Source organism: Grammomys surdaster, unplaced genomic scaffold (genome assembly GCF_004785775.1).
Source record: "Grammomys surdaster isolate TR1022 unplaced genomic scaffold, NIH_TR_1.0 205, whole genome shotgun sequence".
Taxonomy (NCBI): Eukaryota; Metazoa; Chordata; class Mammalia; order Rodentia; family Muridae; genus Grammomys; species Grammomys surdaster.
In genome coordinates, this window is record NW_021604650.1 from 1,460,887 (window position 1) to 1,474,262 (window position 13,376).

The 13,376-nt window shown below is 54.4% G+C and overlaps 1 protein-coding gene across 1 annotated transcript in view; it reads right to left on the reverse strand.

The window, feature by feature from the left end:
* Nucleotides 1-13,376, reverse strand: part of Nrxn2 (neurexin 2) — a 99,082-nt gene that overhangs the window by 12,919 nt on the left and 72,787 nt on the right. Inside the window, 4 exon segments of the mRNA XM_028770976.1 lie at nucleotides 608-686; nucleotides 2,744-3,069; nucleotides 5,847-5,936; nucleotides 9,704-9,875. Of these exon segments, the coding sequence (XP_028626809.1) occupies nucleotides 608-686; nucleotides 2,744-3,069; nucleotides 5,847-5,936; nucleotides 9,704-9,875 (667 nt within the window).

The window sequence follows — 13,376 nt, forward strand, 5'->3', positions numbered from 1 at the left end:
TTCTCCTGCAGCAGCTCTCAAGCTAGGATCTCCCCTAGAGGACTGCATGTCTGGCCTAAGGGGTAACTCCACCTAGTGCCAGTTATAGAGGTCCCATGTAGCAACTGCCCTGCTTGACTTGGCATCCTGAGGACCCCTTCAAGAATACCAGATAAGTCCCTAAGGCTGAGTAGGAGGCCAAGGGAGTGCCAACAGAGACCTCTATGAGTGGCCAAGAGAGCACCAGGCTTCAGGGCTGATGGGAGTTGTAGTTTTGGACCTGAGGGCTGATGGGAATTGTAGTTCCCCACCTCCCATTTTGGGACTCATGGGAGCTGCAGTTCCTCATGTTTCTATAGCCACATCTCCCTCTTTTCTCCCAGTTCCTCTTGGCTCTCCTCCCCTAGGAGCCCAAGCTAAAGACTTCACTATCTCCAAGGATGGGACATCAAAAGGCACCTTGTCAGAGGGCATGTGAGGGACCTGGGGTCTTCTAAGTTACAAAGGGACTGCAGGAGAGAGTAAAGTCTGCAGGACACCCTGGGCTGGGGCCAGGTGGCAGAGAGTCGCCCCCCTCCCCAGCAGCGTCGCAGGGGCCCAGGGCAGGGGAGGGGGGAAAGGCACTCACCAGTACTAGGCTCACACTCCTCCAGGTCCTCATCATCACTTGGACACTCAGCTGAGGCCACCAGGAGGTCATCTGTGTTCTGGGGGTGGGGGGAGGGATGGTAAGAGGAAAAGTAGGGAAAGAGAGGGTTCCAGTTGGTGAACAAATCCCACAGCTGCTTCCCAAGGTATGGAACATCACAGAAGACAGGGCCAAGGCCACGCCCAACGCCCTCACCATGTGTTGAGTGACTTGGCCTCTCAATTTCCATGCTAAAGGATAATCAACAGAACCAGCCCTATAGCTCCCAAAGATCAGACAAGTGTTGAGCCCTAACACTAGGGAGCCAGGGGGTGGGATGCCAACTCTGGGCTGCAAGGTGTTTCCCAGAGGTCCAAGGTGTCTGCGGCAGGAAAAAGGGGTATGGAGAAGGCTCAGACACAGAGAGGGTGACAGGGTCTGGAGGGTTTCTCATCTCCAGCTTCCCCACCCTACCACATCTCAATCTTTCCCAACCCCCTTCCACAGAGAGAACCAGGCTCTGCACAATAATTAGGACTATGGTTGCCATGACAACAGGAGTCGACTTTGTCAGCATTTTCTCTACTGATTGCAAAGAAAGAGGATCCCTGAGATGAGTGAGCCTGAGGGGGAAGGGAAGTTTAGCAGGGTTAGGAAATAGAGCCAAGGCAGGAGACCCAAAGTCCAAGGAGTAAGGAAGCTGGGGGATGATGGATTAGGAGAGAGTCACTATGGAGGCCAAGGATGCCAGGGTGAGAGGGTTCCAACCTGCAGCTCCCTAAGTTCCACTTCAACCCAACAGCCCTTGCCCAAAGACAAAGTCATGGACTCCTCTTGCCTTCCACATCCTTGACCCTCTCTCTTTTCCACACAACCCAGAATCTCTCTGGGACCATCCACTCTCTTTAGCACAGGGTTGGTCTGCCTACCCTCTTCTACTAAGATTAGAAAGGATTTGGAAGGCATAGGTAGCCAGCCTAGGTGAGCCCAGGCTTTTCTCTTAGAGCTCCCAACTCCCTAGAGGAAAGCCCCTGGGCATCCGGATCCCACAGATTTCAGGGCATTGACAATACACAGGAAGGCTTATATTTTGTCTCTCTCTCCCAGCCAGCCCAGCCTCAGGATCCCTACAGGACAGACTGGCAGGAAAGAAGAGCCTCGTATACAGTAAGCCCATCCCTGAGACAAGCTGAAGACAGACTGGTTCAGAAAGACGTCCCCATGGATATCCCAAGATTCCTCTGGGCCTGCAGGCTCAATAGCCAAGGCAGTGACAAGGGGAGGTGGAGAAAGACAGAAACACTGTGGGGCTGAGGTGGTCCAGCTAGGTCACTGTGGCAAGTACAAGCTCTCCATAACCAGTAGTCAGTACAGACAGTGGTGACAATTAGGGAACCCAGCTACTAGGCAGTCCCATCTTGAGTTTTGACCACCCAGGACGCCAGGCCTGACTGCTCCTCGAGTTTTGCTGCTTCCCATGTGCAGCCCTCGCTAGACTCTCACCAGATCCAGAGAGCACCTGAGCTGGCAGATGACCTTGTGTAGGGTAAAGCACAGAGAACTGTGCGCAGCTACTCAAAACACATACAAAGGACAAGGCAGAGGCCGGCCAGCTGTGGTACTTGATACTTGGTGCTTGCTCAAAGTCACATGCAGAAGCTTTGTGAAGCCAAAGGCTTACAGTCTTGAAGTCTCACCTCCAGCACAGGGAAAGACTGCCCCTGGCCTCTACTGGCTGCTGAGAGGGGCTGCCCACCCCGGGAGACTTCATGTCACCACTTTACTGTGTCAACTCTGCCTAAGATGCCACTATCCAACTCTAGTTGGCCCACTGAGCTCTGACATGGTCACCACTGAGCTCTAACATGGTCACCCTCCTTACTGTTTCCACAGTCTTCATCAAGACTTCCCTCCTCCTGGCTAGGGTGGGCGGGCTTCTCCAGTTAACCACCCACAACTCTAGACCTCCTAGAAATGGTGATCACCTCAGATAGTCAGCATCTCTGATCACTATGTGAAGACCTCCCTATCCTAAACCATCACTGTGACCACTAGGTGAGAATCAGCTGTCTGCAGAACCAACCACCCCAAGGCCAACACCTCTTGGACCTTCCCAGACCCGGAAGGGGGTCTCACCTGGGTGGTGCTGTCCCTCATTGTGGGGGAACGGCCCCGGCGAGTAGTGGTGGTGGCCATGGTGGTGGTGGTCTCCATGATGGTGGTGGCCATGTCGGCCAGCAGAGTGGTGGCAGTGGTCTCCGCACTGAGCAGCACGGACGGCCCTTCCCCTACTAGGCGTAGGTGGCCTTCGGTCCGCACATTGGGGTCGCTCTCGGCGGCCAGCGCCAGTACCTTGAGCCCATTGTAGTAGAGGCCGGACACCTGGCCCTGGAAGGGGCGGCCCTGATCCCGGCCCCCTATCTTGATGGCAGCCTGGCTGTTGAAGATGGTGAGCTGGCGTCCTGAAGGATGGGGATGGGGTGAGGGGGCAGGCAGAGGAGAGGCAGGCAGTCCAGGGAGGCCAGGAAGGGATGGAGAGTGGAGAGTAGAGGGGGAGGAGTGTGGAAGCCAGGAGGAAGCCAGCACATGGGTGGGGAAAGGGATGAGGAAGAGGCAGACAACCAAGGGAAAGTCATTGTTAACCAGAGCCCCTAGCCCAGCCTTGTGGGACCCTCACAGGAGAGGGTCGCCAGGGCACCCATGGGCTGGGAAAGGGTCACCCCTATCCCCACCATGCACATGCCTCTCCATCTACACCCGTACCCCACTGATCCCACACCGGGACTAACACCCCTCATCCTTATCCTTCAGTTCCACCCCAATCTTTTCTCTCTATTCTTGCAAGTGTCCCACCCAATGTCCAGCCTCAAGCCATGGTGTCCTCCGAAGCAGTAGGCAGTGGCGGCAGAGATAGACAGGAGGGCATCCTGCCAGGCCGAGGTGGAGTTTGTGAGTGTGAGCAGAGGAAGCAGCAAGATGAGGGACAGACTGCATATGTCTGCTCCAGGCTGCCCCCGCCCATTAGCATCTGATGATGGCTGGCTAGGCTGCTTAGCTTCTCTTGCCCTGCTGAGGCCCAGCCACTGAGGCCCAGCCACTGAGGCCCAGTCACTACCCTGGGAGCAGGCCCCAGTGAGCTGAGCCCTTCCCCCAATATAGGCATGCAAGCCCAGATACGGAAAATGTTAAAGGGACCTTGCTTCGCTCACTGACAGCCAAAATAACTGCTCCAGCGCCAATGTGGGCCTGCACTTGGCAGTGTTAGATTCCTCGGAATGACCCCTGTTCGGGGCTTGGCTGCTTGCTTTGGTTTTAGTAGACCTGGGGTCAGTTTAACCCTCTGAGTTTTTTGGTTTTGGTTTGGATTTTTAGAAAAGACATTTATTATGTTTAGGTTTAGATTTAACTTTGGTTTTGATGTTATTAGGGAGGGGCAGATGGCGTGTGAGCAGGCCCCATGCTCCCATGGACCTTCAGCTGCTTTCATTTAAGACCTGGCTTAGCCCTTGTTAGCTTCTGGTTAGTGCCTCGTTAGAGATCTGGTTTAAAGTTAGGATCCTGGGAGCCCTGCCCCCCAAACCTGGGCCGAGACAGTCCAACTTGTGACACATATCCTCTCTAGAAACACAGGCTCTCCAGGACGCCCAAACACCTGTCTTGCCTGGGTCACTAGTGTGTTTCCTTGGGCTCCTTACTCAGACGCTCCTCCCCCAGGATCCTCCTACTTCTGGCTCAAGTATGGATGTCTCCTCTGTGCTTTCTCATTTATGGCTGGGCCCAGCCCACAAAGGTGGAAGGCTGCTGCATAAAAATTACAAGAAAAACAAAGGATAGAAGGGTCAGATGAGTTCTCCACTAACTAGATTCCCTTCTGAAAAGCCTTCTCCGAGCCTTTACAAAATGAATGTGCATGTGGACTTCTAAAAGGCCTATTCCAGTCCAAACCCATCTAACTACAGGTCTCTTTATTGTGAGGCACTGCCCCCCGGAACTGCTTCCACATGCCATAGTGGAAGGCATGGAACTCTTCCCTTCTTTGGCCCCTAGATTATCTTCTCCTCTGAACAGTACTCCCAACCTACCCTGGGGTGTGTGTGGGGGGGGTTGGTATCACAAGTTGTCCCAGCCTCAGCCCAGGCTCCTCCCTCAGCCTCTTTGATTCTAGGAGGGGAGGGTGGGTAAAGGAAAGGGAGCCATGGCCTCCATGGCCCCTTCCCTCACCTGCCATGAACGCCTCAAAGGGTTAAAGTTCACCCCGCTGGAGAGAGCGGCCCAGTGTGGCTGGGGGCTGCAGGTTTTAGCGATATGTTACAGTCCCTTTAACTTTTTTGTTCTGCTATGGGTTTATGACATCTGGTTATCAGCATGTTTAGGCCCCTGGGTGCAGGGGCTGGAGGTTACATTGGGGGATTTTATCGGGGAAAGCCCCGTGGACATTTAATGCACAGTTATCAGCTGGTTAAGTGGGCTTTAGCACTTCTGCTCCCCACTAGAGTTTAGCCTTAGAGGTACAGAGCTTGCCCCTCCTCCAACAGGAACAACTTGGCTGTGCCCTTGGCCCCCAACTTCTGCTGACAAGGACCCTTCTCCCTCTCACACAGCAGAGTCACCTCACTTGCACATAGGGGCCTCTCAGGGACCTGCTCTGTCTTCCTCCTCACCAGACCAGCAGGCAGAGACCTCTACAAATCCCTAAGAGACCACCACCTTCCCTTCCTCCCTTAGTCCGGTCTGCCATCAACCTGCGCTACTTCTAGAGGGCCTGAGACCAAGCAAGGCCTTTGGGATCTTTCAGTATGATCTGAGGCTCCAGCTCTTCCTTTCTCCTCCCGATAGCCCTTCTGAGCCCTTCACTGCCCCCCTTCCTTCCCAAACCTTCCTACCTCCAGGTACCCTGTGGCCCTTTACTATAAACTCCTGAGGTGAACTTGGCCGGAGAGCCCCGACTTCTAGCCTATGTCCCCTCCTACTGCAGTTGTCTTAGCTCAGCACAAGCTAAGGGCGCTGAGGTTCACTCTAGGAAGACACCAGGTTTTCTCTTCCTCATTACCAACCACCTCCCAGAAGCAGACTGGATGTAGCGGGGGCATAAGGGAGCATCCTGCCCGGATAAGACCCTCCGCCTGGGGCTTGGCATGACAAAGGGGCAAAGGGGTGGGGGAGAGAGCTCTGCACCTTTAAGATCGTGTTTTTAAAGTTAGTTAGTTAGTTAATTAATTAATTAATTCTGGTTAATTACCTTTGTCGAGCAGCCACTCATCTACTACTCGACCAAGCCGGTAGGGGATTCTCTGTCTAGCAATCGCCAGGCGCTCGTTATCAAAGTTTCCTTGGAAAAGTTTAGAAAGACAGTAGGTTTCTCAGGCAGCGCAGTCCACAGGCTTTAGAAAGTAATTATGCAGTTCTCAGGAGACCCCAGCAGGCAGCCACAGTCAACAGAAAGGAGGGAGGCAAGGACAGAACGCTGGGCCCCTCCTCTCTCAGGGCCCCCTCCCTAGGCTCCATTCAGAGCCAGCCCCACCCTTGGGGGTGAGAGTAACCCAAAGGGGAAGCCAAGAAAAGGGAAGGGAAGTGTAAAGAAGAGAAAATAGAAATAAAAAACCCACAGCTGGAAGGTCAGAGGTTAAACAGGTTTATCTAGTCAAGCTGTTGAGGCTGAGGCCCACTTCCTTCACCATCCCAAAGTGGGGTGGTGGGGTGGGGGCGGGGCATTTAGTACGTTTAAGTTAGGGGGCTGTCCAGCTGGTTACTGCGTTTAGAGGGTGGTTTAGAAGTGGGAGGGATGGGTTAAGCGGGATTTATGCGGCATTTAAGGGGGTACCCGGCACACTCATGTCAGAGCTTTAAACCGTTAACTCTCATTGTCTGCTGGACTGAAGTCCCAATTGTCTCCTCACGGGCTCCCTCTTCCCTCCACAGCCCTGGCCCACCACACCCTTCCACCTCCGTCTCCGTTCCCTCACCCTACACCTCCCTGCAAAGCTACTTCTGCTCACCTGGTCCTGTCACTCTGTACACCTGCCTGCTCCTACAGAAGAGGGCTGGGGCTGCCCACAGGCAATGGGGTGAGAGGGTCATAGGGAGAGGGGAGCTAGGTGTTTAAACTCTAGACTACTCCTGTTCACCTGCCCAGAGACTAGAGACTGGGTCAGCCTATGTACGCCTCCATGAACCTTCAGGAACACCTCCATAAATCCGCCATCATCCATTCGTGTGAGCACGAATGCAATGGCTCATGAGTCCATGAGATGCCTTCTCTACAGATCCAGGGCCTCACTGCTGGGGCCCATGACAATGCTGATCCTCCCCAGACCGCACTCCTTCCTCCAAAGCCCTTTCATCCTGTCTCCTGCGGGTAACCTGGGCTACCTCTGACCCTGGCTGTGCCCTGGCCTTGCCTTGTCTGCCTTCTCCCTCTCAGACCCTCTGTGCAATGCCAGCTTCTGCACCTCTCCGCCCTTAGAACCCAGCCCTGGCCCCACTCTTCTCCCTCCACTGCAGACCCTGCCCGCTCCTGAGCCCTTCTCCTTCAGACAGCTTTCCTTCTCCAGTTTCAGCCCCGCCCTTCTCCATCCTTGGCTTCCCATCTGGATACCCACCTGTTCTCTCCATGTTCAAGCTCCAACCCCTGAGACAAGAAAGACAAGTGTGTGTGTGTGTGTGTGTGTGTGTGTGTGTGTGTGTGTGTTGCATAGGACTGTAGGCACATCTATGCAGAAAGTGTCTTTCGGTGCTCCTAACCTACCACAGTGGCGAGGGTTACACTAGCCTAACCAGAAACCAGGGCAGGCCTATGCCTGCTTATCAATGGCTGTTGGGACAATATATGCCTGTGCTCATGTGGACATGCAGGACGTCTTCTTAAGCACTTTCAGGCAATGACACTGCCTTCCCTATAGATTCAGAGAGGCTGGATGACTTGACATGGGTCACATGGTCTGTCAGTAGAGATCCAGGGTTAAATGTCAGGCTGCACTGAGTCGGAACCCGCAGGCTGTATCTGTGTTCTTTAAGAGTCAGGTGGGAGGCCATGTATGGTGATACACACCTTTAATGCCAGCACTCTAAAGGAAGGCAGACACAAGTGGGCATCTGTGAGTTCAAGGCGAGCCTAGTCTATGTGGCATGTTCTAGGCCAGCCAGGGCTACAGAGTAAGGCCCTGTCTCAAACAAAGGAACAAACAAACAGTGATAGACTGGGTCCATTCTCGCTGCTGCAGTGACCTGTGTGGCATCACTCAGGAGCCACCCCCACAGTGCACAGGGCGGCAATCGGGCCCTCCCTCAAAATACCCAGATTTATATGGGTGTGGTGGCACACCCCCTTAATTCCAGCATTTGAGAGGCAGAGGCAAGTGGATCTCTGGGAGTTCGAGACCAGCCTTATCTATATAATGAGTTCTAGAACAGCTAGAGCTATGTAGAGAAAGCCTGCCCTACCTCACCACCCCAAAACTTAAAAAATGCCCAGATTTATAGGGAAGGGATGCCAGACAGCCTTTCCCTATACCTATCCAGGGATCATGGCCAAGGATAGCAGACACCGCGCCTTCCTCCTAGCCTCTGCCCGGTGAAGTGAACGTCTGAGCATAATGTCTGACTGGGCATGGAGAACTCTTCACACCCTGTCCAGCACAGGCCAATGTCCCCATTACTACAAAGAACATACTTGTTCCCCTGAGACAGCGGGAACTCTGATTCCCAAGGCTGTCAGGGTCTGCTTGTGGGTAGGAGTAAACAGAGCAAAGACAGGCCTGTGTAGGAGAGTTGGCTTATCTGACCCCTTATGCCCAGTGCTCTGGGGTAGCCTAGTGTCCCTCACACAGCTGTTTTCTTGTGGATCTATCTGACCTTGGGAGTGTCTGAGGTGATCTGAGTGTCAGGTGGCCTGTAGGTAGGTCAGCCTGTTTATTAGGAGAATGTAAGAAGCTCTTACTTATCTCAAGGGTTGCCCAGAGCCATTCAATTCAGGCTTATGCCTCCATGACTGTTAGCCCCAAGGGTTCAGGAGACAGAGAGCATGCTCTGTCACTCTGGCTAGGAGCAATGGAGATCACAGGTGGTCACCCTGCTGCTGTGACAGGCACCTGCAGCGCTGGTCCCTGTCCTTCTCCCTGCAACGTCCCCCTCCCTTCCTCCTTCCCTCCTGGTCAGTGTCCCCCCTCCCTTCCTCCTTCCCTCCTGGTCTGCCTCTTGCAGGGCTCTGTCCATCTCTCCTCTCCCTAGCTGAGTCTGTGTCAGCAGCTCTGCATCTCTGTGCATCAATCCTGGAGCTGCCTCCATCTCTGCAGATGTCTCTGTGACTATTTCCAGAACCTTCCATCACTCCTCCTCTGGCTTCCTCTCACCAGGCTCCCTCCTGAGCTTCCTTTCTTTTTTCCCATAGCCTCACCCTCCTCCCTCGCCTGGGTTCCCAAGACCTTGATTTGTCCTTGACCACCACAGCTGTAGCCCTAGGAACTTGGCTCTCTGTGTCCTCATCTCTGGGTTCCCAGGCCGAGCACAGGTCCCGGTACCTTGATTGCTGCTTGTGAAGGTGTCTGACCCTCCTTTGCACACTTGTCCTGTCTGTCTCCTTTCCAACATGTCTCTTACTGGGATCCCGTCTCGGCATCTCTAAGCTATTTTCGCCAGCATCTACAGGGGCTAATATGTGTCCTTGACTTTGGGTCTTTGGCTGTTCTGTTTTCTCGGCCTCCTGCCAAGATGTGTTCATTTCACTTACAAATCTTTCTTAGACTTCTCCATGAGTCTCACCATTTCCACCCTGCCCCTCCTTTCTAAGTTCACCCTTTCCTCAGGGGTATCGGATACTCCCTCGTTCTACACTTCTTTATCTTCTTTGCCCATCCTCAAACTTGCTTCTGGTTTTACAATCTCATCCACCAAATATTATCCTCCCTTCATCACGGTCCTAACTTTTCCTTAGCCACGCCCCCACCGGGGTTCCATCCAGTCTTTTCTGGAGCCACGCCCTTCCCCACAGCCGGAAGCCTCTCCACTTAGCCATGCCCCACAGCATTCCAAAATCCGAGGCTGCCAGGCCCCGCCCTGTCCCTTGTCACTGTGCCTCCTCTGTGGACCTGTATCACCTACCTGCCGGGTACCGCTCGTTGACTGGCCAGCTGTCCACCTGCAAGGTGGCATTGCCACCACTTCGAGTAAAGCGCACCACGTGATATTTGCCGTCACTCACGATGGCGTTGGGCTCATCAATTGTAATGTCGTCCGTGCCCACATTAAAAATCACCCCAACAGTGCCCTGGTCCTGGGGACAGGGAGATAGGAGTCAGCAATGGGGAGGAGACAAGTATCCCTGTAAAACTGTCAGAGGTCCCCAAAATCCTCCCTCCACAGCCTTTCACAGGTTTTATAAGATACCTCTCCTGGTCTCAACTACTCAAGGTGGTGGGCAGGTTTGCCCCTAACAAATGCAGGCAGTGGAGTACCCTGGAGGCTTATCAGTTGGGGACACCACCTAGGACTGCAGAAGCAGACAGAGAGCTCTTTCCATTAATCATGTCTGTCTCTTGCCCTCAGGTTCATACAGAATATTTGAAAATGGGCGTCTATGCTATGCAAGGGTCCCTAAGTCCACGTAAGGACGACAAGGATGTAGCAGCCTGTCTAAGAGATCACAATAGGCAAGTTCACAGCCTCAGAAGCCAGCCTGACACACACACCTCCTCCCCCCTACCCCCCAGCCCAGCCCTGCCAGACTCCAGCCTGGTCCCAATCCCCAGGTCTGCACAGCTTCTCTGCAGCTGCAGTGTCAGGGGTAGCCTGGACCCTGGAAGTGTAGGGAGTGATGGGCAAGGGAGAGAACAGGGCTGCAGAGCTATACCAGCTTTATTAAGGAAGGGGGATCTTGGGGTGTGGGGACGGGATAGGATGGGGGATTCGAGGGGGCAGGAAGAAGACAGGTAAAGACCTGTAGAAAGGAAGCAAAGAGCCTGCAAGCTTAGGAACCAGGCCCACAGGGAAGCCTGAGAGGCCACCTGAGGTCCAACCCACAAATAATTTGGCCAGCAGTGCTGGAGTGAGAGGAGGAGCTTCACTGAGATCTCAAAACATGACCCTGAGGAAACTTGTGGTGTCACATTTTACCCAGGAAGAAAGTAAGCTGGGGGATGAAGTAACACCTCAGTCTCACAGCTCTTAAGAGAGGACCTAGCATCTGAGTCCCGGCTGGCCCACCTCCAAAGCCAGTGTCCTTGCCCCTTGCCCACTCGTCTGGGGAGACACTCATTCAGAGAGCTGAGGGGGAGAGCGTGAGAGATGCTACGGCAATCCTGCCTTCAGGACCAGCCTGCCTCAACATCCAGTGGAAGGCCCACTAAACCCAAAGCTAAGCCTCAGTTCTCCCCTGCATCTCCCAGTAGCCATGACACACAGCCAGAGTCAGCCTGATCCCCTGTCTTACAGGGCAGACACAAACATCCTCTGGACTCCTGGATCACTCTCAGAGACCTAGCCGAGCACACAAAACCACACTGAAAAAACGCTCAGTCCAGCCTGAGCAAGAAAAACCCTTTAGTTGTTAGCCACACTGAAAGAAAGCTCAAAGGCCTAGCAATGGGGGTAGAGAGGGCTCAGGAAGGTGAGGGGTGGGTTGAGAAGCAGGACATCCAACCATGTTCCCCATGGCTGTCTATGTGTGGGGTCCAGTACTCCTCCATCCCAAGATCCTGCACAAGCCACACACACCTGTATGCACAGACACTGTCATCCACCCCCAAGGAGGTAAAGCAAGGAAACTGAGGCCGCCCTGCCTAACCATCTTAGCAAGCCCCACCCATGCACCACCCACGGACTGACAACATCCCCAGGGAGACGATCATCATCTGCTCCTCACACAGGCAAGGGAACAGCCAAGCCTCCCGGTTACTATTGTTAGTAATGATACCACCCAGAATAGTATCAGCCCCTTGGATGTCTCTGAGGGCTTCTCCCCCTCACAAGACTCCACCCAGACAGTGACAATGGTCAAGGGCACTGGCAGGCTGGGAGCTGGACCGGCAGAAGACTGGCCAGGGGAGCTGGAAGGCAGGACACCTGGGTTTCCTAGGAGGCAGCCAACCTTGGAGCTGTGCACTCCGGGGGAGAGGCAGCTCCCCAGAGCTGCTCCTGATGTGAAGTCAGTTGTCACTTCTGTTAAAGTCATTAATTCCTAATTCCCCAATTACCTCATTAGGCGGCGGTGGGGAGAACGCGGCCGCTCCTACAGCAAATAATTATGGGAGTCAAAATTAATTTGGCAAAGTGGAGCGACGCTTTATTAGAAACGTCAAATTGCTTTTCTCTTATTTTGCTGCCGCCTCCCCACTCTCTGAGAACTGCTAACCATGCTGTGGTGGGCGCTGATGTGTCACTGGGGGAGGAGGGGGCTTGGGGGCTGCCCCCAAGGGGCTGTGAGTCCATCTGGTACCCAACTCCCCCTCCGTGTCTGAGTCTCTTGGGACCTCCGCCCTTCTCAGAATCCTCCCCATCCTCTGCAGCACCTAGGCCTAGCTCCCATGCAGCACAGCACCAGGGGAGGCTTGAGAGGAGAAAGATACCGCTCGCCTCACAGACGTCCTGCCCTTCCTGCTCTGGGAGGAAGCAACATCCCCTAAACTTCCAAGCCCAGGAGGCTAGTCATAGGTTACCAGGATGGTGAAGACCCCCACCAGCCTGGCCATGCGATGAGCACACTACATATATGATCTCATTTAACACTTCTGCCCTGTCAGTGTGGGCACACTTAGGGAAAGAGGCACAGAGAGCTGCCAGTGACTTGCACAGATACAGGGCAACACTAGGGAAAAGTGCTGGGGTTCAAACTCACGCACGCCCTCACAGGACATTGTGAGGGGACAGCTCAAAAAGACTCAGGGAAGCATGGTGACACCCAACCACATGGACAGGCCCCTGAAACCACAACAGCCCCTGAGGAAATGAAAGCGCATAGCCACGCTCGCCCAGGGGCACTGACACAGGGTCTCTCTGGTCACCTCGACCTACAGCCATCTCTGCCACAACTGACACATGCCACCACCACACTGCTGTCCACAGCTCACCATCTCTCTGCACAGGCTGTCACACAGCTGCAGGCCTCCTCCCCAAGCCCGGCCTCTGCCTCAGTCCTTGCCCTTCCCTCTGTGCCCTTTCCCTCCTGGGAATCATGCCTGTCACCCACCACTGCCACTAGCCATGCCTTGTTCACAGGACGCCTTCCGCTTCACAACTTGGTGTTGGGGAGCTAGGGTGTGGGAGCAGCCAGAGCCCCATCCTTACTCAGATGGGGACGGTCAGAACCTACTCTAGCCTCCTCTTCTGGTTTTCTCCCCCTTCCCAATTCTTCCCTCTGCAACACCCAGGGCTCCCACACAGACCTTTCCAACTGGCACACAAAGCCTGGTCAGCCTGGTCAGCCTGGCCGACCTTCACAGCTCAAGGCTCTGGCCAGACCCAGCATGTGGGCTACAAGCCGGAAAGTGAGGGGAAGGGAGCCTAGTACAGAGCTGGAGGCTGAGGTCAGAGGCTGAGGCTTAAGACCATGGGGAAGGAAGGGATGAGGCAGAGGCTCAGTTCAGAAATGAATCTGACAAGGCCAAGAGAAGAATATGAGACAGGACCAGAGCTCACAGAACGGGCCCTGAGTCCTCCCCACAAAGAACAGGACCGAGGTGACATCCCCAGCATTGGGTTCAGGATGGCAGGATGGGCACTGAGTCCCGGGTCAGAGGTCACAGGGAAGGGTGTGGGGGAGGGCCAGAGGTCACAGGGA